The 26,417-nt window shown below is 41.2% G+C and overlaps 2 protein-coding genes across 4 annotated transcripts in view; both read left to right on the top strand.

Moving 5' to 3' along the window:
• Positions 1–26,417, top strand: part of LOC108885753 (CD209 antigen-like protein C) — a 57,463-nt gene that overhangs the window by 14,324 nt on the left and 16,722 nt on the right. The window lies entirely within an intron of this gene.
• Positions 24,558–26,207, top strand: LOC127139282 (CD209 antigen-like protein E). Its single transcript, XM_051067027.1, has 3 exons — positions 24,558–24,657; positions 25,832–25,926; positions 26,023–26,207. Exons 1-3 carry the CDS (start codon positions 24,595–24,597, stop codon positions 26,168–26,170), a joined length of 306 nt encoding a protein of 101 aa, XP_050922984.1. The 5' UTR covers positions 24,558–24,594; the 3' UTR covers positions 26,171–26,207.

The raw sequence follows: 26,417 nt of genomic DNA on the forward strand, positions 1-26,417 counted from the left end.
TATCAGGGTAACTTCAGGAGTAACTTAGTGACGTCAGGTGTAACTTCCTGATTAACCTGTACTACAAAATGTGAATAGGTTTTACCCAGGTACTGCTGCCATGGTAATATGCACTGCATTTCTAAAGTGCTTCGAGCAGATTATGTTCATGGTTAACTCTGTGTTATTCTACCTAAGTACCGCCCCACAGGTGGAAGAACCAATAAATATTGGCATAACAACTGAGAGACACTGACTCCGTAGGATGGGGTTGTCTAAAGGCCGTCAATATCCCCCCCCCCCCAAAAAAAAGTATGTAATGGATGGTAGAGAGTGTGGACCAAAGGATGCTGTTTTTTAAATTCCACATTTTCCATTTCCAGTTTCAGTTATTTTAATTTGTAATTTTGTTCTCACAGTCAAACTCAGAATTTAACATCATTAGTGTTGCATATTATAGATAGATAGATAGATAGATAGATAGATAGATAGATAGATAGATAGATAGATAGATAGATAGATAGATGACTTTATTCATCCCCGAAGGGAAATTCGGTTGTTACAGCAGTCCATATATTAATGCAATATAAATACAACAGTAAAAAAATAGAATATTGACAGTAAAAAATAGAATATTAACAAAGGTATAATATGCCTGATAAATACTTGGCTAGACAGATATATACACTATAAATAATATGCTATGAATATGTAAATAGAAAAGTGCAAAGGGATGCATGACAGTGCACAGGGTGACATGTAGATTTAGTCCAGTTGTGTAATTGTGGCTCTCACAGAGGCAGATGAGTTGTAAAGTCTTATTGCAGTAGGTAGGAACGATTTCCTGTATCGTTCCTTAGAGCAGGTAGGCAGGCAGCATTAGTCTGTTGCTGAAGCTGCTCTTCAGCTTGTCCAGTGTGTAGTGGAAGGGGTGAGAGGGATTATCCATGATTGCCAGCAGCTTTGCCAGCAGCTTTGCCAGCATCCTCTCCTCCACCACCTCCTCCAAGGTGACAAGTTTTGAGCCAACCACAGACCCTGCCTTTTTGATCAGTTTGTTCAGTCTGTTGGCGTCCTTTGCCTTGATGCTTGCATCCCAGGACACCGCAGCAAAGAAGATGGTGCTATGGATTTGAATAATCATTTGAATGGGGGTAGGGGGCATTATTGTCCTGAAAGACAATGTAATGTGAGGTTGTTGTAATTGTAGACTACATATCAAAATATGCAGTATTAGTGATGGAAAATATTAACCTCAGAGTCACTCAAGGGCATGTTTTATGTCATGTCGTGGATTTGGACAGGCTTTTGGTGAATTCCACTGTTTTTGGTGACTGTGACAGGCGGCAGGTCATCGTCAACGAGTGAAAAAATGTCAAAATTTCAGGTCCAAATTTTTAACCGCAGAGTCACTGACTGGAGTATTTTATGCCATTTGGAGTGAATATGGACAGGCTTTTGGTGAATTCTTTGAAAAAGTTGACACCACCCTTTTTTATGTAAGCCACTGTTTTTGGTGGCTGCGACAGGCGGCAGGTCATTGTTTGGAGTGAAACACTAACATGCTGAAATTTCTAGATATACTGTAAATCTATTTTTGCTGACTATTTTGTGTTCAAAATCACAATTTGTTATGAATAAATGTATTACATCTACTTTAGAAAAAAGTCTGGGTTTGACTTTGTATTTAAATATATATATACATATCAAACTAAGCACACTCAAGTATTAAATTAAAACCTCACAGGTTCTTAACCTTCATTGTTTGTGGCTTCATGATTAGAATTTAATAATAGAAATAACTTTAGTCTCTCTGAGCAGCTGTGAGATAAACATGCTGGGACCGTCTACAAAGTGCAATACCACAGAGACAAAATATTCATCCAACTTCAGTCTTAAACATTGTAGTGTCACCAAACCCACTTCACACATTAATGATCTCCTGGTGGTTATACCACAACAAATTAGTTAGAAAAATGTGCTTTTTCATCATTTTTGATTATTTTATTTGAAATAATATTCAGTATTCACTACACTATATAAGAGTGAAGTTACTGAATATTATTATTATTATTATTATTATTATTATTATTATTATTATTATTATTATTATTACTTGATATTATGATGGAACAGCTTGTTGCAGGTTTGACTCAGATGAAGAGGAGTGCCAATCAGAGTCCAGTCTGACAGATTAGAATAGTCAAACCATACAAAACAAATAAACAGTAATGCATTATTCAACACTCAAAAGAACCAGCACTGCAACCACAGATAGACCACCACTCAGTTTGAAAGGAATCTAATCAATCAACCCAGCAGGTAAGCAGTAATGGTGTGTGTGTACGTGTGTGTGAGCTCCATAGTTCCCGAGTTCAGTCCACTTGGTACAGAGTCCGTTTGACTTCCGCACAACCCAAAATACAGTCCAGTTCAATCCAGTTTCATACAGGTGAAAGAAAGTTCTGCTCAAGGTTTTACCACAGATCCACTCAAAACAAATGAAAACTGGATAACCCAGAAGTGTAACAATGATGTCTGTAATCGCAGGTCAAAACAATAGAATTTACAATATATACACAGGTACTCACAATACTGTCAATCGGCCAGAAGTCAGTTGTCAGCAATGACGTGGTCGGATGCTGAGAATAAAGCTAAAGATTCTCATTTATTTATTTATTTATTAAACTAAAATGTATTTTTGATTTTATTCTTTTTTTTTCATATCTCTCACAGAGAGATGTGAGTTGGATTTTTTATGCATGTGTGTGTTGACCTCATACTCACCATACTTAATAAATTCATATCCAGACAACTAACTACAAGTTCATTTGCTAGTTGAGATGACATATAGTTGAAAATCTTAAAGTTAAGATGGTATATGTAGACCACACAAACAATCAACGTTTATTCTTAAATATATTTAATTAATGACAAGTCAAAATCAAAGTTTACTTAAAGTAATGTAAGTCAGTAAAATCAGTAATGTGGTGTGTTTGAATGAGTGGAAAGAATGTGTTGGCATGAGCATAAAACTAAAGTCTTAACGACCCCCCACCCACCCAAAGGGCCATCCTGATGGTTGGAGAGAGAGAGTTGATAGCTCCAGTCTTCTTTTATAGCAATCAGGATCTGAGTGAACTCAGGTGCCCATTCCAGTCACCTGACCCATCAGCACTGCCTTCTAAAGAGGAAGGGGAAAGAACACCAAACAAAGATGAAAAGGTTATGGGGTCATCACACTATGAAACATGATTCACAACTGGAAATCCCAATTATTTTCTGACTTTGTCTTGAATTTGTGAAATTCTTTTTTTTATTTTTTCTTACTGTTCACCTTATACTCACCAGAAATATTCAGCTCCCTCTTCAACTTGTCTCTCTCCTCAGTCAGTTTTTTTATCATTGCCTCTGAATCTTGTGTCTTTGCATCTGTGTGAACAAAAAGATGTACACATTCCCTTTTGTTTCTGGAGTCAACAGTGAGGTTAGAGTATCATGGGAAAAGCTAGCCACACTAATGTTAATTTCACCTTTGGCCTTTAGCCTATATGCACTGTGTATTTTTAGTCTGTTTTATTATGTTCTAGGCTCCTCCACTCACACAACTAGAAAACTAACACACAAACCCATTTACAGGCCAAAACGTGAATAAACTTTGCTTTTATTTTAAAGGCAAACACTATGAATCATGACTCACAACTGTAAAGCCCCATTATCTTCTGACTTAATCTTAAAATCCTATCCAACCCTAGTCTAAAGCATCATGAATTTGTGAATTTCCTTTAATTTTTTTAGTGTTCACCTCATACTCACCAAAAATATTCAGCTCCCTCTTCAACTTGTCTCTCTCCTCAGTCAGTTTTTTTATCATAGCCTCTGAATCTTGTGTCTTTGCATCTGTGTGAACAAAAAGATGTACACATTCCCTTTTGTTTCTGGAGTCAACAGTGAGGTTAGAGTATCATGGGAAAAGCTAGCCACACTAATGTTAATTTCACCATTGGCCTTTAGCCTATATGCACTATGTGTATTTTTAGTCTGTTTTATTATGCTCTAGGCTCCTCCACTCACACAACTAGAATACTAACACACAAACCCATTTACAGGCCAAAACGTGAATAGACTTTGCTTTTATTTTAAAGGCAAACACTATGAATCATGACTCACAACTGTAAAGCCCCATTATCTTCTGAAATCCTATCCAACCCCTAAAGCATCATGAATTTGTGAACTTCCTTTTATTTTTTTGTGTTCACATAGGGCTGGGTGATAAAATGATATTGATATATATTGTGATAGAACCTTTCCTCGATAGACATATATAACATGGTCGATAACAATGTTGATAGACATTTCATCTATGATCTGACAGATAATATGAAAAGCCAATGATAACAGCACAGAGCACAAGATTAAACACATGCTAATGTTTTGGGTACTGCAGCCACGTGCAGCAGTATATCAGGAGTTGGAGCGAGATAAAAGAAAAAATGATGACAGAAAATGTTAATGAAAGCGAAAGAGTTACTGAAGAAGACGCCCCAACAGACACAGCCCCAAATGACAGAGGACTGACAGGTACAGAGATCCGGTAGTGACAGACACAGCTGATAAAAACTCTGTGGGATTTGTCCCAGTAGGAAATACAAACCTGACTTAACATTAGCTACTATTTGCTCTCTTTGTTTCATCCTTCTTTCTCGCCCATTCGGCTCAACCAAGCATTTTGCAAATTTATAGCAGGCTATTGCAGCAGCAGCAATAACTGTCCCGTGGTTGGCTGCTGCTATAAAATGTATATAGTGGAGACACTGCAGACAAAAAGTTGCTATCTGGGTCACAGCTTAAGGCAAACACTATGAATCATGATTCACAACTGTAAAGTTCCATTATCTTTCAATTCAATTTTATTTATACAAGGGAGCTTCAAAAAGTTGGAAAAGGACAGTTGGAAAAAACGGTTTAAGTTATGTTTTGCTTTGCAACATGCATTTAAGAGTTCATGTTAGAACATGTTATGACACATTAGTACGAGAATGTACAGGTGCATTGAGATCAAAATTCCTGCATATGATTTTTAGCTATGTACTTTTTCCACTTACTTTTTGAAGCCCCCTTGTATAGCGCCGAATCACAACAAAAGTCATCTTGAGACACTTTTCATACAGAGCAGGTCTAGACCATACTCTATAAAATATGGTGTTTGCACAGAGTGCCCCAACAAATCCCACCAAAAGCAAGCACTGGGCGACAGTGGCAAGGAAAAACTTCCTTTTAAGAGGCAGAAACCTTGAGCAGAACCGGACTCAGGGTGGGCTGCCATCTGCCTCGACCGGTTGGGTTGAGAAGGGGGGGCACTAGTTTTTCTGCATCCTTTTGGGACAGAAAATGTCTGATTTTGGCAATATTACACAGGTGAAAGAAGGCAGTCCTAGAAGTTTGTTTTATGTGTAAGCAGAAGGACATATCCTGATCAAAGATAAATCCCAGATTCTTTACAGTAGAGTAGGAGTCCATGGCAATGCCATCTAATGTAACTACGTCATTAGAAAATGTATTTCTGATGTGTTCGAGACCAATTACAGTGACTTCAGTTTTGTCTGAGTTCAAAAGTAAAAAGTTGCTCATCATCCAAGTCTCAATGTCCCTAAGGCATGCCTGAAGTTTGGCTAACTGATTTCTGGTTTCATTAGGCTTTATTGACAGATATAGTTGTGTATCATCGACATAACAATGGAAGTTTAAGGAGTGATTCCTCATCCACAAGATGAAGAGAATTGGTCCAAGTACTGACCCTTGTGGAACTCCGTGTCTAACTTTTGTGTACATGGTGGAATTGTCGTTAACATGTACAAACTGAAGCCTATCAGATAGACAGGACTTAAACCAGTATATTGCGGTACCTTTAATGCCACTAAAATGCTCCAGTCTCTGTAAAAGGTCAATCGCATCAAAAGCAAGTACAGAAACAAGTCCGCTGTCTGATACAATTAGGAGGTCACTTTTACAAGTGCTGTCTCTGTGCTATGACAAAATCTAAATCCTGACTGAAAAACCTCAAATAAACTATTATCTTGTAGAAAGTCACACAACTGCTTTGCCACTGCCTTCTCCAGGATCTCCTCTGGCTCTAGACGCTCAGCAGACTGTAGCAATGGGGAGTATGTCTGTTATGGTAGAGAATAGTGTGTATTTGTGTGGAAGCCACATGAGACACTCTACAACTCACGACTACTAACGTTACTGTGAGGCCCAATACGTTAGCAGCAGCTGTCTGATCCTATGATAAACGCTGATTATTAAAGCGAAGATGCTGTAGGCTATTTAGTGTATTTAACGGTTTAATCACTTTGAAAAAAGGTTGCTGATAATATTGAGCCTGACATGCCATTTCATTGATGCTGAATGGACAAGAAAGCAGGTCGTCTTAAATACAAGAGCGATGCATGGGTCCCACACTGGGAAATACCTGAAAGAGACATTCCTCAGTATGCTTGAGGACTGGAAGATAAGCAAAGACCGTGTAGCACTAGTGCTTCGAGACAGCGGAGCAAATATTGTGAAGGGAATCAGGCTTGCTGAACTCCCAGACCTCAGCTGCACAGCGCACACCTTGCAACTTGTGGTGAATGACGGTCTGTCAAGTCAAAAAGCTGTCACAGATGTCATTTCAATACCTAAGAAGTGTGCCACACATTTCTACCACTCCATTCTGACCAAACAGCATTTGCGAGACATTCAGAGGGAACTTGGCCTGCCAGAGCACAACGTAATCTAGGCTGTTCCAACGAGGTGGAACTCAACGCTCCACATGCTGCAAAGAATGCTGGAGCAAAAGCGTGCACTTACCATCTACTGTGGTGAACATGGAGGATTTGCAGGGACCTTGTGTCCGATTTAATTGAAACTCTTCTCCCAATAGAGGAAGTGACACTTCAGGTGAACCACAGCAACTCATCAGCATCCTGCATCATTCCATGCCTGACTGTGCTGAAGATGCTACTTCAAGATGATGACGGGCCCTCCACAAAAGGCATCAGAACTCAGGCAAGCCATGAGGGAGAGCCTGGACAAGCGTTTCTCAAAAGTAGAAGACATAAAAACTGTGGTGCTGGCCTGTCTGTTAGATCCTCGTTATAAGAATTATGCATTCTCCTCTGCCACGACATTGAGCAAGGATGGTTGAAAGAGGAAGAGGACGCTGCCACACAGAGACCACTCGAGAGGAGCATGCTGCCACAGAAGGAGCCAGTATGGAGGAGCAGGCTGCTGCATCTGGGACACACGAGAATGACGGAAACACAAGGCAACGGAGAGAACACACATCCTTCTGCAGCCGTGTTGATGAGATTTTCAGTTCTCTGCTGGCACCCCACACTGGTGAACTGCTGGCCAGTAGCTGCGTTGAGGATGAGCTACATCTGTACCTCATGGACCCATTGATCGACAGGCGGAAAGGAGACCCACTCCAGTGGTGGAGACAGAAAGAGGGGCGCTTCAAGCTACTTGCCAAACAAGCAAGAAAGTTTCTTTGTGCACCACCCTCATCAGTCCCAAGTGAGCACGTCTTCGTCAAAGTCTCTGTAGTTTATGAGAGCAAGAGAAGCCGTCTCACTGGAGAGCACGTTGAACAACTCTGATTTTTGCACCACAATCTGGTGCTGCTTATTTGAGACTCACATTTCTGTGCAAATTTTATTTTATTTTATTTTATTTTATTTACTTTATAAAACTTCACGAAGCTGTTTACTTATTTATTTAAAATTTACAGAGATGCATGTGAGACTGCAACTCTGTCCCCTGGTCTGAACTCTTAATTATCAGGGCTTTGGCTTCCTAATAAACTGGGATGAATGCCATCTCTCCTAATCAGACCAGGTCTCCCCCAAGAAGGCACGCGGCTATACATGTCATCACTGGTCAGATTGGGCAGAGGACCAGAGAAAACTACGGTGTCTAATGTTGACTTTGCAAATTTACACACCGATTCCACTTTTGTGACCTCCGACTGGCGTAGTCAGGTGTCATTAGCGCCGACGTGAATAACAATTTTACCATATTTGCGCTTATCTTTAGTCAGCAGTTTTAAATATGATTCTATGTCGCCCGCTTTGGCCCCAGGAATACATTTGACTATGGTTGGTGGAGTCACTATTTTCACATTCCACAAGATGGAGTCTCCAGTCACCAGAGTTGGCTAGCTAAGAGGGGAGTATTGTTGGGTCTCAAAAATTACATATAGGTCTTCAAAAAGTCGTCAGGAAAAGTCAGAGTTCAAGGCAGTAGTTTATTTGTCAACAAAGAACCCAAGAGCTTTCTGATGTGCACTCAAGCAACCCCAGAAACATGATCTAAAATGACTTGTTTTCAACCTTATATACCTCTCTGCGCTGAGGTTTTCCACACCTATTTGATCATTTCATTGGCTTTCAACATTACACCATTAGAACATTGTTTACGCTTATTGGCTACCCTTTGCCATCTTATCAAATTACACCATTAGCTCTTTCCCAAAAAATTTTACTGTTGCTGGATAGTCCCTAAAATCCTGTCTGGACATGTCCCAACCTTCTTTTCTTTAACACAGTCCCTCTATCCCTGTATTCAGCAGTATTTTTTTTAATTATATGTTTTTCTCCACACATACATATGCTTATTACATACATGATATACATTGCATGCGTGAGCACTAACAACTATTTCATACGGTGACTTTTAACATACACCATTATTATTGTCCAAATCACATGATGAGTAATAATATATCAATCTCACACAGCATATTCTTAATTCTGTTCATTTGCAGCATTGTTCAGTTGTCAGAGGTTAATTCAATATATTTCCTCATCATTTTCTCTGCTTATCACATATCTGTTAAAAAAATTATACTACAGTATCTGTTAGAAATGTGAACTGGGTGGTGATCAGCAGTGGGCTTTTGCTTACGACTATGCCTGTCCTTACAAATAGTCACCCAGCCAGCCTGCTTTCTCGGCTGCTTGGGAACAGGAGCTAAACTAGACTGCTCTGCACCGGCTACCGGTGCATTAGCTGCTGAATTTGATTCCATGGTGCAGAGCCGGGACTCTAATTTGCTAAGCCTCATCTCATGTACAGCAAACTACATTTATTACACATACCATTATCAACGAGGTGTAGCTAAACATCTGGCAGGCAGAGCAAGAGAAAGCAGAAGAGGGAGAAGGAGAATGAGAGGCCATAGCAGTTCAGCTAAAGTCACTAACAGAGGATAGTGTGAATTGGTGAAGTGGCGAAAGAGTCGCACAGGAGAGGAGAGTTGTGGGTGAATTATCAACTACTGTTACTGTGAATGTGCAAATTAAATTGGTGATAGAGACTCAGATGTTGTGTTGGTAAGAGAGAAACTATCTAATCTGAGACAGACAGGTAAGAAACAATAATCTCAAGACATAGGTAACCAGAAGTGACAAAACACGCTTACCGCAGCACGTCAACCACCCTTTCTCTCAACACGCAATGAAGGACCCTTCTGACTTAATCTTAAAATCCTATCCAACCCTAGTCTAAAGCATCATGAATTTGTGAATTTCCTTTTATTTTTTTAGTGTTCACGTCATACTCACCAAAAATATTCAGCTCCCTCTTCAACTCGTCTCTCTCTTCAGTTAGGTTTTTGATCATGGCCTGATAATCTGGCGTCCTTGCATCTGTGTGAGCAAAAAGATTTACATACTCACCACTGTGAAGCCCCATTATTTTCTGACTTTATCTAAAAATACTCTCCAATCACTTACTGCACCATGAAGTTGCAAAAAAGTTGCTGTTTTGTCATTACTCTAGTTAACTATGTAATATTTTGAAAGTTCTTAATTCAAATGATTATTAACTACATAAATATTATCAATTGTATAGCCAGTAAGCTCTCAATTTAAGACAACTCACAGAGAGCGACACTCAGGTAAATGTTCAAAGCAGCTTGTAGAACAAACAGGAGTCCAAGGCTCACACCAGCCAGTCTGTAGAGTTTTCTCACTGTGTGCAGATATCACACACACACATGCAACATCATTATTATTCTTAGGCAGCCAGGCCTGATGTGTTCTTTGAAACAGAAAACTCTTTTTCCAAACACAAAGTTACTTACTCTTGGCTGAAGCATCTTGTTGGTTCCTGTTATCCATCGTCACCTCTGATTCCACTTTAAAGACAAACCTCAGAATATTGTACTCAACAGAGTATGAAAGGGTTTTCTGAGAACGCACTTCTTGTCCTTACACATTCAGCAGCTTGTCACTCCCACTTTTTTCATTTCAACCCTGCTATCTGTCTAGTTTCCTGTACAGATTATATATAGATTGAAAATAGAGAGCAGTGTTTTCTATACTTTACATGATTGTGATGCGAAACATTTATATTGCAGCTGTTGTAATTTGTAAATGTTTGTGTTTAAACTGCAAAAGTATAAATCTTGCACAGTATAGTACAGTATTTAACATAATCAGATGCCCACTGTTGGGTGTAAATACAACAGTGTCCTGTTCGTTTAAATACAAAATTAATTCATTACCTTTCATAAAATGGATACAGTTTACTCATACAAAAGTGATTTTGAACACAAAAGAGTCAGAGAAGTAATCACAGTTACAAAAGTTTCAATATATGCATATAAATGTCTTATGTGAACGGTATGGTTCTAATAATAAAACTTACTAATTAAAATTAGTGAGATTGTGGTCATAGTTAAGGTTACAAAAGCATTGCCATCATAGTTAACAGACCATGCTGACTAAATATTTGTTGGAGAACCATGTCCTTTAATGTCACACTAACCCTATGCTCATTCCCCAAATTCATGGTGCTAAGGTAACATGAAGGAACGGTAATAAGCTGAGCTGCCAGACACAATAAACATGTAAGTGTGATATTACCATTATGATTGGGCCACTACAATAACATCATAGTTATGTCAGCCCGTTTGTAAACATCATTCAAAGTCAGTCATTTCTTTTAGAAAAAGTTTTTTTTTAAGCCACTCAGACATGAACTGACATACACATACTGTCAGGGTGTCAGTTCTGAGCCAGGGCTTTTCTTTTGTAGTTCTGTTATGTTTGTTCTATTTCCTGTTTTATTTTGTATCACTGACCTCCCTCTTGTTTCAGGTGTCTTGTCTTCCCCTTCCTTCTGTGCTCCCTCCTCCTGGTGATTACCTCACCTGCCCTAATGTGGTTCACCTGTGTCTCATTGTCTGCCCTGCCCCTGTGTATTTAGTGTCTGTGTCTCCCTGCACTCCCTGCCAGTTCGTCTTGTGCCTCTACCAGACCTACCAGCCTTTGTGAAGATACCCGTTCTCTAGCAGCCATAGATTTTGACCCTCGCCTGTGTTTTTTGACCTTGCCTCAGCCCTAGTCCTTTTTGTACCGTTGCTTTCTCTCTTTGCCCTCCTGTGTACCGACCTCGCTTGATTAAAGGACCTTGATTTTGGTAACTCTGCCTCTGCCACCTGTTTGCACCTGTGTCCACATTGCTACGTCCTGACATTACGAACTGGCCATCATGGACACAGCAGACAGCGCGGCAATGCGAGCAGCCCTCGTTAACCAGGGCAAACTAATTGGCCAGCAAGCTGAGCAGCTGGGTTGTCTGCAGCAGGGGTTGGTCGATATCACCAGTTGGACGGAGCGGCAAATGGCCTCGTTCGGTGAGCAGATGAGCCAGCTAGCCCAGCAGATACAACGGCTTCTTCCAGTGTCTCCGCCTCGCAACCCAGTACCAGCTGTTGCCCCCTCAACTCCTACACCACCTCCATTGGGATTCGCCTCCTTGACGACTCAAGGAGGCGACTCGGGCGATTCTCTGGCGACTCGGGCGATTGCCGCCCGTTTCTGACTCAGTGCGGCCTGCATTTTGAGCTCCAGCCAGCCCGCTTCCCCACGGACCGGGCTAAGGTGGCCTTCATCATCTCCCGACTCTCTGGCCGGGCTGAGGTCTGGGCCACGGCGGAGTGGGCGCGCCACTCCACCATCTGCGACTCACTTCAGGCCTTCTCCGACACATTGGTCCAGATTTTCCAGCAGACCCGGCCAGGGAGGGAGGCAGCCCGGTCCCTGATGGAACTAAGACAGGGGGGGCGTAGGGTGGCGGACTACGCCATAGAGTTCAGAACATTGGCCACAGACAGTGAGTGGAATCCAGCGGCTCTGTTCGACGCTTTTATTCATGGCCTTTCGGAGCAGCTAAAGGACCAGCTTGCTCCCTTGGAGCTACCCCCAACCCTCAAGGAGCTTATAGCTCTTACGATTAAGATAGACAATAGACTCTTTGACAGAGAGATGGAGCGGCTCAGAGCCACTCTCGCAGTCCCTCGGCAGAGGGCTAAACCCAGGGACCCTGCTGCCACTCACCTGTCCTCTCCCTCTCCCACAGGCACTTCTCCACCCGGGGCCGAGGAGCCGATGCAGCTAGGTCGGAGCCGGCTCACACCTGCTGAGCGGGAGCGGCGGATGCGGTCGGGTGAGTGTCTCTACTGTGGTCAGAGGGGTCACCTGGTAAGGGAGTGTCAGTTGCGCCCAAACGCCCCCGCTCGTCAATAACCGTGGGCAATTTGACGAGCGCGGAACCAGTGCCCACTCCTTCTCGTCCTTGCCTCACTCTTGAGGCAGTAGTCTGTGCTAAGGGGGAATCCTTCCCTGTGTCGGCTCTGGTAGACTCAGGGGCCGAGCAAAATTTACTAGATGCTGAGCTGGCCAGGCAGGCAGGCGTCCAGCTCGAGTCACTTCCCCCGCCTATTCCGGTCACATCCCTTAATGGTCGTCTCGTCTCCACTGTTAAGTTTCGTTCAGAGCCTGTGCACCTTATTACCTCAGAAAACCATCACAAGCACTTTCTTCACCCCACAACCCTGTAGTTCTTGGTCACCCTTGGTTAATTCAGCATAACCCCGTCATCGATTGGCCCTCCAGTCGGATCACCGGCTGGAGTGATCACTGTCACGCCGCCTGCCTGCGCTCAGCTCAGGTCCCCTCAGGTGACTCTTCTGGCTCTGTGGAGACGCCGCCCTCACCCGACCTATCCAAAGTTCCCTCAGAATATCACGACCTAGCTGCTGTTTTCAGTAAGACCGGAGCTCTTTCTTTGCCACCTCATCGACCCTATGACTGCGCCATCGACCTCCTGCCTGGGGCCACTTTGCCCAAGGCTGTATAGCCTGTCCAGGCCGGAACGGGAGGCGATGGAGCAGTACATTTCTGACTCCCTGAGCTCCGGCATAATTCAGCCTTCATCCTCACCTGTGGGTTCTGGATTTTTTTTTGTGGGTAAGAAGGACGGTACCCTCCGTCCCTGCATTGACTATTGTGGGTTAAATGATATTACCATCAAGGACAAATATCCGCTACCACTCATGAATTCGGCCTTTGAAGCACTGCAGGGGGCCCGGGTCTTTACCAAACTTGACCTCAGAAATGCTTACCATTTAGTCCGCGTTCGTGCTGGGGACGAATGGAAAACAGCATTCAACACTCCTCTAGGGCATTTTGAATACTTGGTCATGCCCTTTGGCTTAACTAACGCCCCTGCAGTGTTTCAGAGGCTGATCAATGATGTGTTACGTGATTTCTTGCACCGATTTGTGTTTGTCTACCTGGACGATATTTTGGTGTTTTCCCGGAGCATTGCCGAGCATCTGCGGCATGTTCGGTTGGTGCTCCAACGGCTGCTGGAGAACAGGTTATTTGTAAAGGCTGAGAAATGTGAATTTCACTCCCCTTCTGTTTCTTTTCTAGGTTTTGTTGTGGCGGAGGGGGAGTTGAGACCTGACCCAGCCAAGGTGAGAGCTGTCACAGATTGGCCAATCCCAGTTAACCGCAAACAGCTCCAGCGATTCTTAGGCTTTGCCAATTTCCTGTGCTGGTTCATCTGCAATTATAGTGTTGTGGCAGTCCCGCTGACAGGTCTCACATCCCCCTCCGTTCCTTTTGTTTGGTCAGCCGAAGCAGACGCCGCTTTTCGCCGACTGAAGTTATTGTTTACCTCCGCGCCTGTTTTGGTTCAGCCGGACCCCTCCAACCAGTTCATTGTTGAGGTGGACGCCTCAGATTCAGGAGTTGGGGCCGTCCTCTCTCAGAGGTCCAGTAAGGACAATAAGCTGCACCCTTGTGCATTTTTCTCCCGCCAGCTAATGCCGCAGAATGAAATTATGATGTTGGCAATAAGGAACTCCTGGCTATTAAGTTAGCCCTCGAGGAGTGGAGACACTGGTTGGAGGGGGCTGCACAGCCCTTTGTAGTTTGGACAGACCACAAGAATTTGGCCTACATCCAAAATGCAAAGCGGCTGAACTCAAGGCAGGCGCGGTGGGCCTTGTTTTTTGGTCGTTTTCAGTTCACCATTTCCTACCGCCCTGGCTCTAAGAACATCAAGCCTGATGCCCTGTCTAGACAGTTCGAGCCAGCAGAGTCCCAGCTAGGTGCTGAGCCCATTGTACCCCCCTCCTGTGTGCTCGGTGCACTCACCTGGCAACTTGCGGAGGAGATCCGGAACGCCCAGGCACTAGAGCCTGATCCAGGTGGGGGCCCCCCTAACAAACTGTATGTTCCCAGGTCCACCCGCACAAAGGTCCTACAATGGGCTCATGCCACTCGCCTTACCTGCCACCCTGGAGCCCGCCGGACTGAATCTTTTCTTCGCCGTCGTTTCTGGTGGCCTGGCATGGCCAAGGACACAAAGGAGTTTGTGGCGGCCTGCCCAACCTGCTCCCAGTGCAAGGCTGGCAACAGGCCGCCGGCCGGAGAGTTACAGCCACTCCCTGTGCCAGGTCGGCCATGGTCCCACATCGCCCTGGACTTTGTTACAGGTTTGCCTCCCTCTAAGGGTAAGACAGTTATTTTAACTGTTGTAGATCGTTTTTCCAAAGCTGCGCACTTCATTGCGCTTAATAAACTTCCCTCAGCCTTTGAAACTGCCCAACTGATGATTAAGCATGTGTTCCGGTTGCATGGACTGCCTAAAGACATTGTCTCGGATCGTGGACCACAGTTCATCTCTCAGGTCTGGCGGGCCTTCTGCTCGGCGTTTGGAACCACAGCCAGCCTCTCCTCAGGGTTCCACCCCCAGACTAATGGCCAGGCCGAAAGGACCAACCAGGACCTGGAGGCCGCCCTCCGCTGTGTCTGCGCCCGCCGCCAGTCCTCCTGGAGCACCGACTTACCCTGGGTGGAGTATGCACACAATTCCCTCACTTCCTCTGCCTCTGGTTTGTCTCCATTTGAGTGTTCCCTAGGGTACCAACCACCCTTGTTCCCTGAAGAGGAGGCTGAGGTAGCTGTGCCGTCGGTTCAACACCACTACCGGCGGTGCAGGCGCATCTGGAGGGAGGCCCGGTCTGCCCTGCTCCGTTCGTCTGCTTCCAACAAGAGGCTGGCTGACCGGCACCGCTCTGTGGCACCCACCTACACTGAAGGTCAGTCCGTATAGCTCTCCACCACCAACATCAAGCTCCGCACAGAGTCCAAGAAACTGTCTCCCAGATTCATCGGTCCCTTTGAAATCATAAAAGTAATCAACCCAGTAGCTGTCAAGCTCCGGCTCCCCAGATCCATGAGAATCCACCCAGTCTTCCACGTCTCCCAGCTAAAGCCACATGTCACCAGCCCCCTGCAGACCGCCTCAGTGCCACCTCCACCTCCACGGCTCATCGACGGTCAGCCAGCCTACACCGTCCGCAGACTCCTAGATGTCAGACGACGGGGCAGGGGCTTCCAGTATCTGGTTGACTGGCTAGGATATGGCCCTGAGGAGAGGTCTTGGGTACCCACGTCCCAGATCCTGGACGACACTCTCATCCGGGACTTCCACCGACGTCACCCGGATAAGCCAGGAAGTGCGCCAGGAGGCGCACGTTGAGGAGGGGGTACTGTCAGGGTGTCAGTTCTGAGCCAGGGCTTTTCTTTTGTAGTTCTGTTATGTTTGTTCTATTTCCTGTTTTATTTTGTATCACTGACCTCCCTCTTGTTTCAGGTGTCTTGTCTTCCCCTTCCTTATGTGCTCCCTCCTCCTGGTGATTACCTCACCTGCCCTAATGTGGTTCACCTGTGTCTCATTGTCTGCCCTGCCCCTGTGTATTTAGTGTCTGTGTCTCCCTGCACTCCCTGCCAGTTCGTCTTGTGCCTCTACCAGACCTACCAGCCTTTGTGAAGATACCCGTTCTCTAGCAGCCATAGATTTTGACCCTCGCCTGTGTTTTTTGACCTTGCCTCAGCCCTAGTCCTTTTTGTACCGTTGCTTTCTCTCTTTGCCCTCCTGTGTACCGACCTCGCTTGATTAAAGGACCTTGATTTTGGTAACTCTGCCTCTGCCACCTGTTTGCGCCTGTGTCCACATTGCTACGTCCTGACACATACTGCTGTAATAGTATCAACGTATTATAAATGCTATATATTATTATTATTATATAATATTATAAGAGCCTTTGTGCTACAAAACAATAAATTATCATTATCTGCAACAAACATGTTCTGCATAAAGCAGATTAGTATAGACACTGACCTGTATGATCAGTTGGGTGTCTCCTACAGCAGCACATCAGCACACAAACTGATCTCTGGGTCACAAAACTCAGGGTAAAATACATTTACACTGAAACTTGTTGCATTATTTTAACAATTTGTTCCATGTATGGCACTGCACTTTTTTTTTAACCTACCATGTTCAAAATAAAACAAACTGAACAAAATGATGATGAACAAATTGTAATAGAAACTATCACTGAAATTCACCAATCCCTGGTGTGATTATTCAGGATCTCAATTATCAACTATACTCTTCCATATTGTCATGTATTATCTCTTCATACACCAGCCTCCACTTATAGTCGTCGGCAAGAGGAGTTATAGTTGTTGTACGTTAATAAACAATTAGATATGGGGGAACATAAGATGCAGTTGTGCTGTGCATGTGGTTCATGTGGCATAATGATGGTTCAACTAAGCACAGAATATTTCTAGATAAGATCATTAAAGTCTGCACCTCATCAAACTTCATCTGTCTCTACACTATCTGTGCTGGTGTACAGGATGTGGTTGTTATGTTGAACAACCATGATTAGAGTTGATAAATGTTCGTTCGTATGGTAGTTTCCTTTCACCCACTCCAGATTTTGTCACACCAAGAGCTAACACTCTCTATTCTCTTATTCAGGGGATTAAAGGAAAATAAAATAAAAAAAAAAATCTGCATAGTAAATGTTTAATGTAGCTCAATGCATTCTTTATTTGAAAGCATAATTACTACTACGACTGTTAATATTGTATAGTCGTGTCTCTGCTGATGGTGAATGCAAAGGAAAGCTGTTGATTGGTAACAGAATACAGTGTGCTACGAGTGAACACGAGTAACTGAGTGAAAGACAAAAACAGTTCCATGAGGAGCTTTGTATCAAAAAAAGATTGTTGTGAGAACTTTGAATAACAGCATGACTGCTGACATATTGTGATTAATAAGTTAACATCATACATTTAACATTTAATTAATACTAGTGACTGTGGAACTGACCCTTATAATTGACATTGAGAAAGAAAGAAAATGTATTTAAATGTGGACCTGTCACACACACACACGCGCGCGCGCACACACACACACATGCACACATCTATATTCTTTCTTAGTGTCAATTATATGAGACAGTGTGTGTGTGTGTGTGTGTCAAATGTACTACACATCACAGGAGTTTGTGGAAAACAGCATGCCATCGAATTTACAAATGCATTTGTGCTGTGTCTGCATCATTGTATACATGTAATACTTGCACAAGTAAGGTGGCTGACCACAGTTGTTTCTTAACCTCTCGGCATGCCAAATGTGGAAAGCTTCGTACTATCACATTTGCAAATGTGTGTGTGCAGTGTCAACAATATGTACACGTAGCACCTGCATAAGTCAGTAACTGGAACATACAAGCAGCTACAGTTTGTCGACTGCTAACAAAACTGCTATAGCTGCATTTGTAATAAAAATAACTGAACACTGAACATGGTTTATGCCACCCAAGCACCCAAGTCACTTGTGAGGTTATGTTGGTACTATATAAGATCACAGCCTGTGCATGCATGTTAAGTATGATTTATGTTGGTCAGATAGTAAAATAGAGCAAGTGGTTTACCTGTAAAATAAAGGTGCATGAGATTACACAAGATACTAAAACATTAACAAAGCAAAAATATTGAAATAAAACAAAAGGACATTTTCTGGATTAAATCCACTTTGCAATGCAGAAAGGCATGCTAGCTGTTATTTAGGCAGAACAACAATTTCTGCACTGGTGCACTGGGGAAAGAAGACATCACATACCTTACTCACATCACTCCTCACAGTTCAGAATAAAATAATTATTTGGTACAAATATTTTACAGAATAATTAAACTTCAAAAAAATATATATTAAAAATTCAAAACATTTTCTTGTCAAGAGACTAAAAAATTTGTGATCCTAGTTATCAGGAATCCCATCAACCCATTTCAATTTCTCCTCTATCACTCTGTCAGTGAGTCCAATCCAATATCCTATAGCCAGTAAGTATGATATTCAAATCCTGAAGCCAGGGGGAGCTGGGGCAAGAGGCAGGGAAGGAAATATTAACAGACCAGATAAAAATGGATCAGAAAATTCCTCTCCAACTCTACCTATGCTTGCTTATTTTGTGTATCTGCACCAGTCACTTCTGTATTTTTATTCATCATATGCAGTAGGTGAAGAAATTCACGTTTTACTCTCAACATTTAATCAGGAAAAAAATCCTCTGAGTGAAGTTGACTTCTCACAGTAGGTGACTCTATCTTGTCTATATTGTGGGCTGAAATATGTATCACTAGAGAAACATACATCACTGGCTGCAGCATGGCAGATTTCCCCTTTGGCCTGTGGAAGATCTTCATCATGACTGAGGCTGCTTATGAAAACCTTACATTACTCTGCCCCATTGGTAAAAACTCCTTGATCTATTAGCTAGGCTAATGTTAGCGGTCAGCATACATGGGCCGATAATAGGCACAGTAGAAGCGGGTAAAATAACGTTTGTTTAACATGTATAATTCCCAGTGATAAATTATCATTACCTACAAGTTCATGGCTCAATGAGAGTGAAGGAAATGGTCAAAAACAAAACAAACAGTAGGTGACAGATGCCAATGAGTGGCCAAAAAGGAGCTCTGTACTCTGCACTCAATTGCTCTTCCTCAATGTTCCGGATGAGTGAAAACTGAATTTTTGAGAATTTACATTGAATGTGACAACTGAATGTGAAAATGTGTAGAGAACTGAATTTTACATTCAATTACAAATTATGCAATTCAAATTAAGTTTCTTAATGCATTAGCCAATTTTCCAATTTAAAAATACAGTTTCGAGCTCTAATTTAACCTGTAATTCAACTCTAATTCAAATTCATTTTCTAGTGATCATATTTCAGTCCATACATATGCACCACAGTGACCACATCCTCCTAATTCTACTGTGGGAAACTGCTCTCTTAATGTCTGCAGTCTAAATGCTGAGATAGTGTTCATTGAGTCTGTATCTGGTTTGTCAATCAAGTTTGTATTATATCTATCGCATGTGTGGCTATTCCAGCATTGTGTGATCAACCTTGTTCAAATCACCTTTTACTCTATTTAGTCAATGTTCAGAGGACTGTCATGAAGAAAGGCTAATTTGTCTGACAGAATGGGCAAGGTAAAAATCATCATGTCATTGATAGTTGGCATACGAGGGGGCTTCAAAAAGTTTGTGGAAAAAGTACATAGCTAAAAATCATATGCAGCCCCCTTGTACACCCATACCTATATATATATAACATGTGTAACATTCAATATAATCTTTTTCTATCATTTGTTCTTGCCTGGATCAGTGCAAATACTGACCTTATGGAGTGAATCTTTCAGATGCGACAGATCCACACTAAATACATTTTCTTCTTCAATGTCAATTATCCAGTTTCCATAATCACTTGTATCAATTAAATAATTAATTTGAAGTACCACAGAAATCCCTGAGTGGGGCACTCCTCCACTCTGTGTGTGTGCAACGTATGTCACACACATACACACATGTCATCAACTACACTTTATTGTTATTATTGCAGGATGACTTATTCTTACTGTGGGGATTTTTTTCCCCTGGTAAATCGCAAATTATACTATATTACCTATCCCTAGTCATGAGTCATGCTGTTATTCAAAGTTTTCACAACAATCTTTTTTTTGATACAAAGGTCTTGGAACTGGTTTGTCTTTCACCCAGTCTCTCATATTTACTTGTAGCAGACTGCATTCTGTTACCAATCAATAGCTTTTCTTCGCATTCATCACCAGCAATTATGTTTTCTGATGTGTTTTCATAGGTAGTAACCTCATGTGTTTTTGCAGGCATGGTGGAAAATGAAACCCTTTGTTTGCAAGAAGAAGACTCGGACACAACCAGGAGCATTAAAGTTAGGAGGCAACTAACTGTGTGTTACCTCCAGCTCACGTAGAGATCACACTTTTTGAATTAAAGCTACTTATCCTACTCATCAAAATGAGAAAATATAAATCTTTTTTTTTAATAATGCTGGCATTTTCTTTTCCTTTAAGCCCCTGAATAAGAGAATAGAGAGTGTCAACTCTTGGTGCGACAAAATCTGGAGTGGGGGAAAGGAAACTACCGTACGAACTCTAATCATGGTTGTTTAACATAGCAACCACATCCTGTACACTAGCACAGATGGAGGTTGGTGTATGAAGAGATAATACATGACAATATTGAAGAGTATAGTTAATAATTGAGATCCTGAATAATCACACCAGGGATTGGTGAATTTCAGTGATAGTTTCTATTAGATTTTGCAACAACTTTCAGTGCAAATGTCTCTTATAATATTATAGCATGTATAATAGGTTGTAGGTATGTTAATTCATGTCTGTGTGGCCTTAATAACTTAAAAAGAAATGACTGGCTCTAAATGATGTTTACAAACAGGCTGACATGACCACTATTTTATTGTAGTGGCCTAATTGTGTAATGGAAATATCACACCTACATGTTTAATGTATCAGCTGGTTACAGTTGCTTCATGTTGCCACAGCACCATGAATTTGAGATCATCATATCATGTTGTCTGATTTACTGGTAACTTTTCACATTAACAGTATTTGCTGACTAAGCATTTTGGTTATCTACACAGAAAGACAACGAACAACATCAACATCCTCTATATTGTACTTAAAGGCAGAGAATAAGAATCTTATTTATGATGTGATTTCTATCCAGCTTAAATAATGAATAAATATTAAAGAGGCTCACTGTTAAACACTGTCAAATTTTGCTTGACTAAAAAGTCCAAAATAATCTTTGGACACTAATTTGGACACTAAATGTGATTTTTTTTTTCTTTTTTTCTGACAACACTATCACATCATATTATTGTACAAAATTCATCAAATACAAGTAGTTTAATGTTGTCCTCAGAAGAAGAACTGACATAATGGCATTACCATCAAGTCTGTTCTCACCTGAAAAAACAATAATGGTAATTTCTTCAAACACTGGAAAAGAACCTATTTTTGTTAACAATAGCCTGTTGTGACACTCTTGTCCTCTACATAGCGCAGCAAGGATTGCTGTAAGATTATTATTGCAGGGGGTAAAAGAAAAGACAGCACGGAGTGTGTGTGACACTGAAGGACATAGTTCATATCCCAGGAAAATATTTTGTCAGCATGGTTTATCAGCTATTATACAACAAGTAGGGACTAGAAAATCATTTCTGTTGCTAGGTCCACTGTCGTGACTGATTGTGTTCAAGTTATTAGTCAGACCCCCTTTACGTGCCCCAGTATCAATGAGCCGTGCCCCAGTATTCAATTCAATTTTCAGTTCAGTTTTATTTATATAGCGCCACATCATAACAAAAGCCATCTCAAGTATGAATGCCACGATTAATTCTCAACAACAATATATATATTTATCATTGCATTAAATCAGATAATTACGATATAGTGACGGGAAGATAATGGATGTATTTCTACTCAAACGTGTAGCAGTGTTGACTCCAAATAGATAGCACACATATCACATTTTCGCCTTCCACCATGGTCAATTAAGACATTGTACAAGACGAGATATAAAGTTGGTGGCACTAATACTTAAAGAAAGTCAATGCATTGATACAAACGTGAATCAAAACACATTACTCGCAAATCTCAACACAATTAAGATGATTAACTGATTAAACTGCAAAATAATAAATTGTTTTCAACATTAGTAATAAATGAGTGGCCTTACAAGACATGAAGAATAATCATTTGATTCAAATACCTGTGGGAAAAAATATGTCCAATTTCTTTAGTTAAACTTAGACATGGTCAGTAGATGGCAGTATGGTTCCATAACAAATATTTGAATTAATTCCTCATATTACTTTCTTAGCAACATTGTAGAAGATTCAGTTTTTGCCAAATTACTGAACATTTGATCAATAAAATGGTTTGCTTTACAGAATGGTGAGACAGTGATTTCATATAGTTTTAAACATTAGGGAAAGTGTGAGTAGATGTTGATCTGGGTACACAGGAATGTGACAGAATTTACGGCCACAGCTCTGGTGCAGAGAAAGATAAACAAGGAGGAGAAGATCCTGGTTAGGTCTGTGGATCTGAGTCCAATCTGCATTGTTCTTTTTCAGGTTACTTTCTTGGTAAAGTAACAGTTGAATGTTTAATGCAGAGACAAAGTCTGTTGCATAGATTAAAAATCTGGAGAATGTTCATTCCCAAGGTCCAAATGAACTGTGGTCCATTAGAGTTGATTCTCCTGAACAGGCCAGTTGACCTTTGTCCCTGGTTTGGGAGGAAGAGTTCTATATCTGGTTCTCATCACTGGATGTTGGGGAGGCTGAAGAGCAGATGGGGATTCAGGTCTTAATGCTCAGTGACCGTACTTTTACCTCAGTGCAGTTCTGGGAACATGTTCCTGTTTTTTTGTTTGTTTGTTTTTTGTTTTGTTTCTGTTTTTTTAATGAACTCTGTGATAGCCTGAACATAGGTGCCATGGTGATGTCATGCTGATGCCAGATGTCACTACAATCCACAAAACTATCCACCTTACTTAAAGGGGCAGTAACACAATAGCACACAATAGCACAATAGCACCATCTTCTGAGGAAGGCCATGAGATGTGCTTGAAAGCTTTGGAAACAACATGGACTTTGAGAATTGGTGATTTATTCTACATCAGAATAACAGTAGAAGTCAGGTGATGTGGTGTAAAGAGCAGCAAAGTCTGCATAGGAAAGAAGTTGGGGTGAATAGATGGGCAGACAAAACACAATCATATCATGTTCAATACTTAGACCACCAATATAAACCTGTAGCTAAAGTTTTGGAAAAATGTCAGTTAGCCCTTCAGGAAAGAGAGAAAGATGCCAATAGGCCTGTTTCATATCAGACATTTCAGCTTATCACGGTAGGTAAAGCACAAGTGTCACTAATAACATTTACTCTGTTCTATTAAATGTCTGAAAATGGCCTATTAAGCACAGTCAGGACACGCTAACACAGTCCTGACAAGAGGTCTAACACCTGCTTCACCTAAAGTCCAGCAGGTGGCACTAGAGCACAGCTTTAACAGTAAATAATCACTGGCCTTCTTACAGTGCAGTGTATTAGACTTTGTGACATGTTGTCAGACTTCAGTACAGTGTTTCAGCCCATCCAACAATAACAACAATCTTTTATCCTCAATGGGCTAATGTGACCTGTAGTGTAAAGCACTTTGAGTGGTCGATATGATTAGAAACGGACTGCATACAATATTTTGTAAAATTTTTTTTCTAATTTTGTCTCCACTGAATAACTGCAGGTGTGAATAATTGAATTTATTGATCATTTGTTTTGAAAAAGAAGATTGGTTGTCATTTTGCTGTCAAAGACATTTTGTTGTAGTATTTTCTGTTTCAACACTGATTGTATGAAAAGTGTAGAGAACATGTAAACAAATTTTTTGGTGTTTGTGGTTTCTATTTTTTCTTTTTTGTGACATAAATTGTAACATAAAGATGAGGGACTGAGAGAGAGAGGATAATTAATTTATGCTATGGTCAATTTATGAGTTATAGACTAATGTTTATGAGGTCAAAACTATAGAATAAGTCTGTTGCATTCAGAAATGAGGCCATTTGCACTCAAATTCTCTCAAATGATTCCCACAGTTTCTTCTTACAAATGTAATTAATGTTTTTAAAAGTTATTGTTTAGCAGCATGTTTATATAGTCTTACAGTAATGTAATCTATTACTATTATTGTTTGTACATTTCATACAACTTTTATTGTTTTATTAATGAACAACAATGAAACTGTGCCATGATTAGAGTTTTTTTAATTCAAGATTAATTTAGAGTCTGTAATCTCCTCAGACTTTCGTCAGGGCTGTTTCAGTGTGAGAACATGGACTGGTCATGCTATGTGAGATTAACCACAGTCAACAGTGTATTACAGTAGTGTGGAAACATTCAACCAGTAGAGATCAGGGAATAGGAGAGGGGTGAGCAGATGGATCTGGCAGTCAGGTGACTTGGATAGAGAGCAAAGTCTGAGGATAATATGGTGGGTGGAAGGAGAGTGGCAGGAGACAGTCAACCCTGTATTTTTTATTCATCATATACAGTAGGTGAAGAAATTCAAGTTTTAATCTCAACATTTAATCAGAAAACAACCTTCTAAGTGAAGAGTGCTTCTCACTGTAAAGGAGGAAGTCTGTCTTGGTGCCTCAGCTGTCATTCAGTGACCACATCCTCATACTTCCACTGTAGAAAACTGTTCTCTTAATGTCTACAGTCTAAATGTTGGATTAGTGTTTACTGAGTCTGTATCTGGTCTGTCAGTCAAGCATCTGCTGTGAGGGGGGTTAACTTTTGCAACAGTAGTGGCTACAAATAAAAAGCATGGGCGATATTTTTACATTTTAATGGTGACAGCCTTTATCCCATCAACTTTGCTATGATATTTAGTAGATCTAACAGCAGCCTCGTTCAAATCACCTTAGGTAGTGAGTTGACTTTATTTAATCAAAGTTCAAAATATTGTCAAGAAGAAAGGCTTATTTGTCTTACGAAATAGGTAAGGTATAAATCATCATGTCAGGGCCGGTTGGCATCTATTGTATTGATAAATGAAAATGTCGGTGAACTGCTATGACTCTGAATACTCCTCTGACAACAAGGTTCACACATTTTTCAGTTGCGCTTTAGATTTTTTAAAACGGCCAGAAACTCCTAAAAGGAAAAGAATGTGGAGAAGTGATGCTCCATGAAATGGAAAAACAACTGGAATGATAAACCATGTGACTCTCCAAACTTCTGAATCTGTGAAAAGAAATTGCCTCTATAACTCAGCCAGACCAATTCCAGTTTGTCAGATTAAAATTGAATGTGCTTGTTTTTTTTGTCTGTTTTGTCCTCACATCTACACTAAGCCCACAATTTACTAGTTTAGTTAATTATTCTGTAAAATAATTAAACCATATAATTATTCTTGTAGTTGGACTATGAGGAGTGGCGTGAGTAAGGTATGCAACATCTTTCCCCAGTGCACCAGAGCAGATATTGTTGTTCACCTTAAATGACAGGTAGTATTTATTAATATCAATCAAGTCCCCATTTTATGCTTTTAAACTATTCAGTCAGCAGACTCAGAAAATATGTATGGCTACCTGTGTTTTCAGATTTGTGGTTGTAGTGTAGATGTTATTACTGTACAGCAGGGAAAATGGCCACCTTAGTGTGGGATTATTGGATATCTATTTCATTTCTACTGATTCCTGTTTTTCTTCATAAACAAGGACAACAACTTTCACAGGATCAGCTGGATCGGACTGACTGACAGAGAGACAAAGGGAGAGTGGAAATGGGTGGATGGCACTCCACTGACCAAAAGGTTCACAGCTTTACTCTTTTATTCAACTACTTACATTGCACAGATGCATCTTAGGTTGTGTTCTTTGTAAAACATAATTTGTCTTTTGGGTTTCAGCTACTGGGGCTCTGGTGAACCCAATGATTATGAAGGCAAAACTGAAGACTGTGTAGAAATAAAGTTCCATGATGAGGAAAACAGCTGGAATGACATACCATGTGGAGATCAAAACTTCTGGATCTGTGAAAAGACAGTGGCTCTATAAGTCAGCATATATAAGAGCTGGGAGTGACATTTCTTGACAGAGACCTAATTACCTATATTATTCAACCCTCTGGTGCGTTGTTCTCGTTACTGTCTTTCATCCAGAGTGACAGTGCACTGAACCCCACCTGATCAGGCAAGATGAGAAAAACCCTAACCAACTGATGACTAATTCATTATTTATACATTACAACTGCCCACATCTAATGATGAAACCATTGTCTAAAATAAATGTGAGTGAGAAAGTC

The sequence above is a fragment of the Lates calcarifer genome, unplaced genomic scaffold (genome assembly GCF_001640805.2).
Source record: "Lates calcarifer isolate ASB-BC8 unplaced genomic scaffold, TLL_Latcal_v3 _unitig_102_quiver_916, whole genome shotgun sequence".
NCBI classification, from domain to species: Eukaryota; Metazoa; Chordata; class Actinopteri; family Centropomidae; genus Lates; species Lates calcarifer.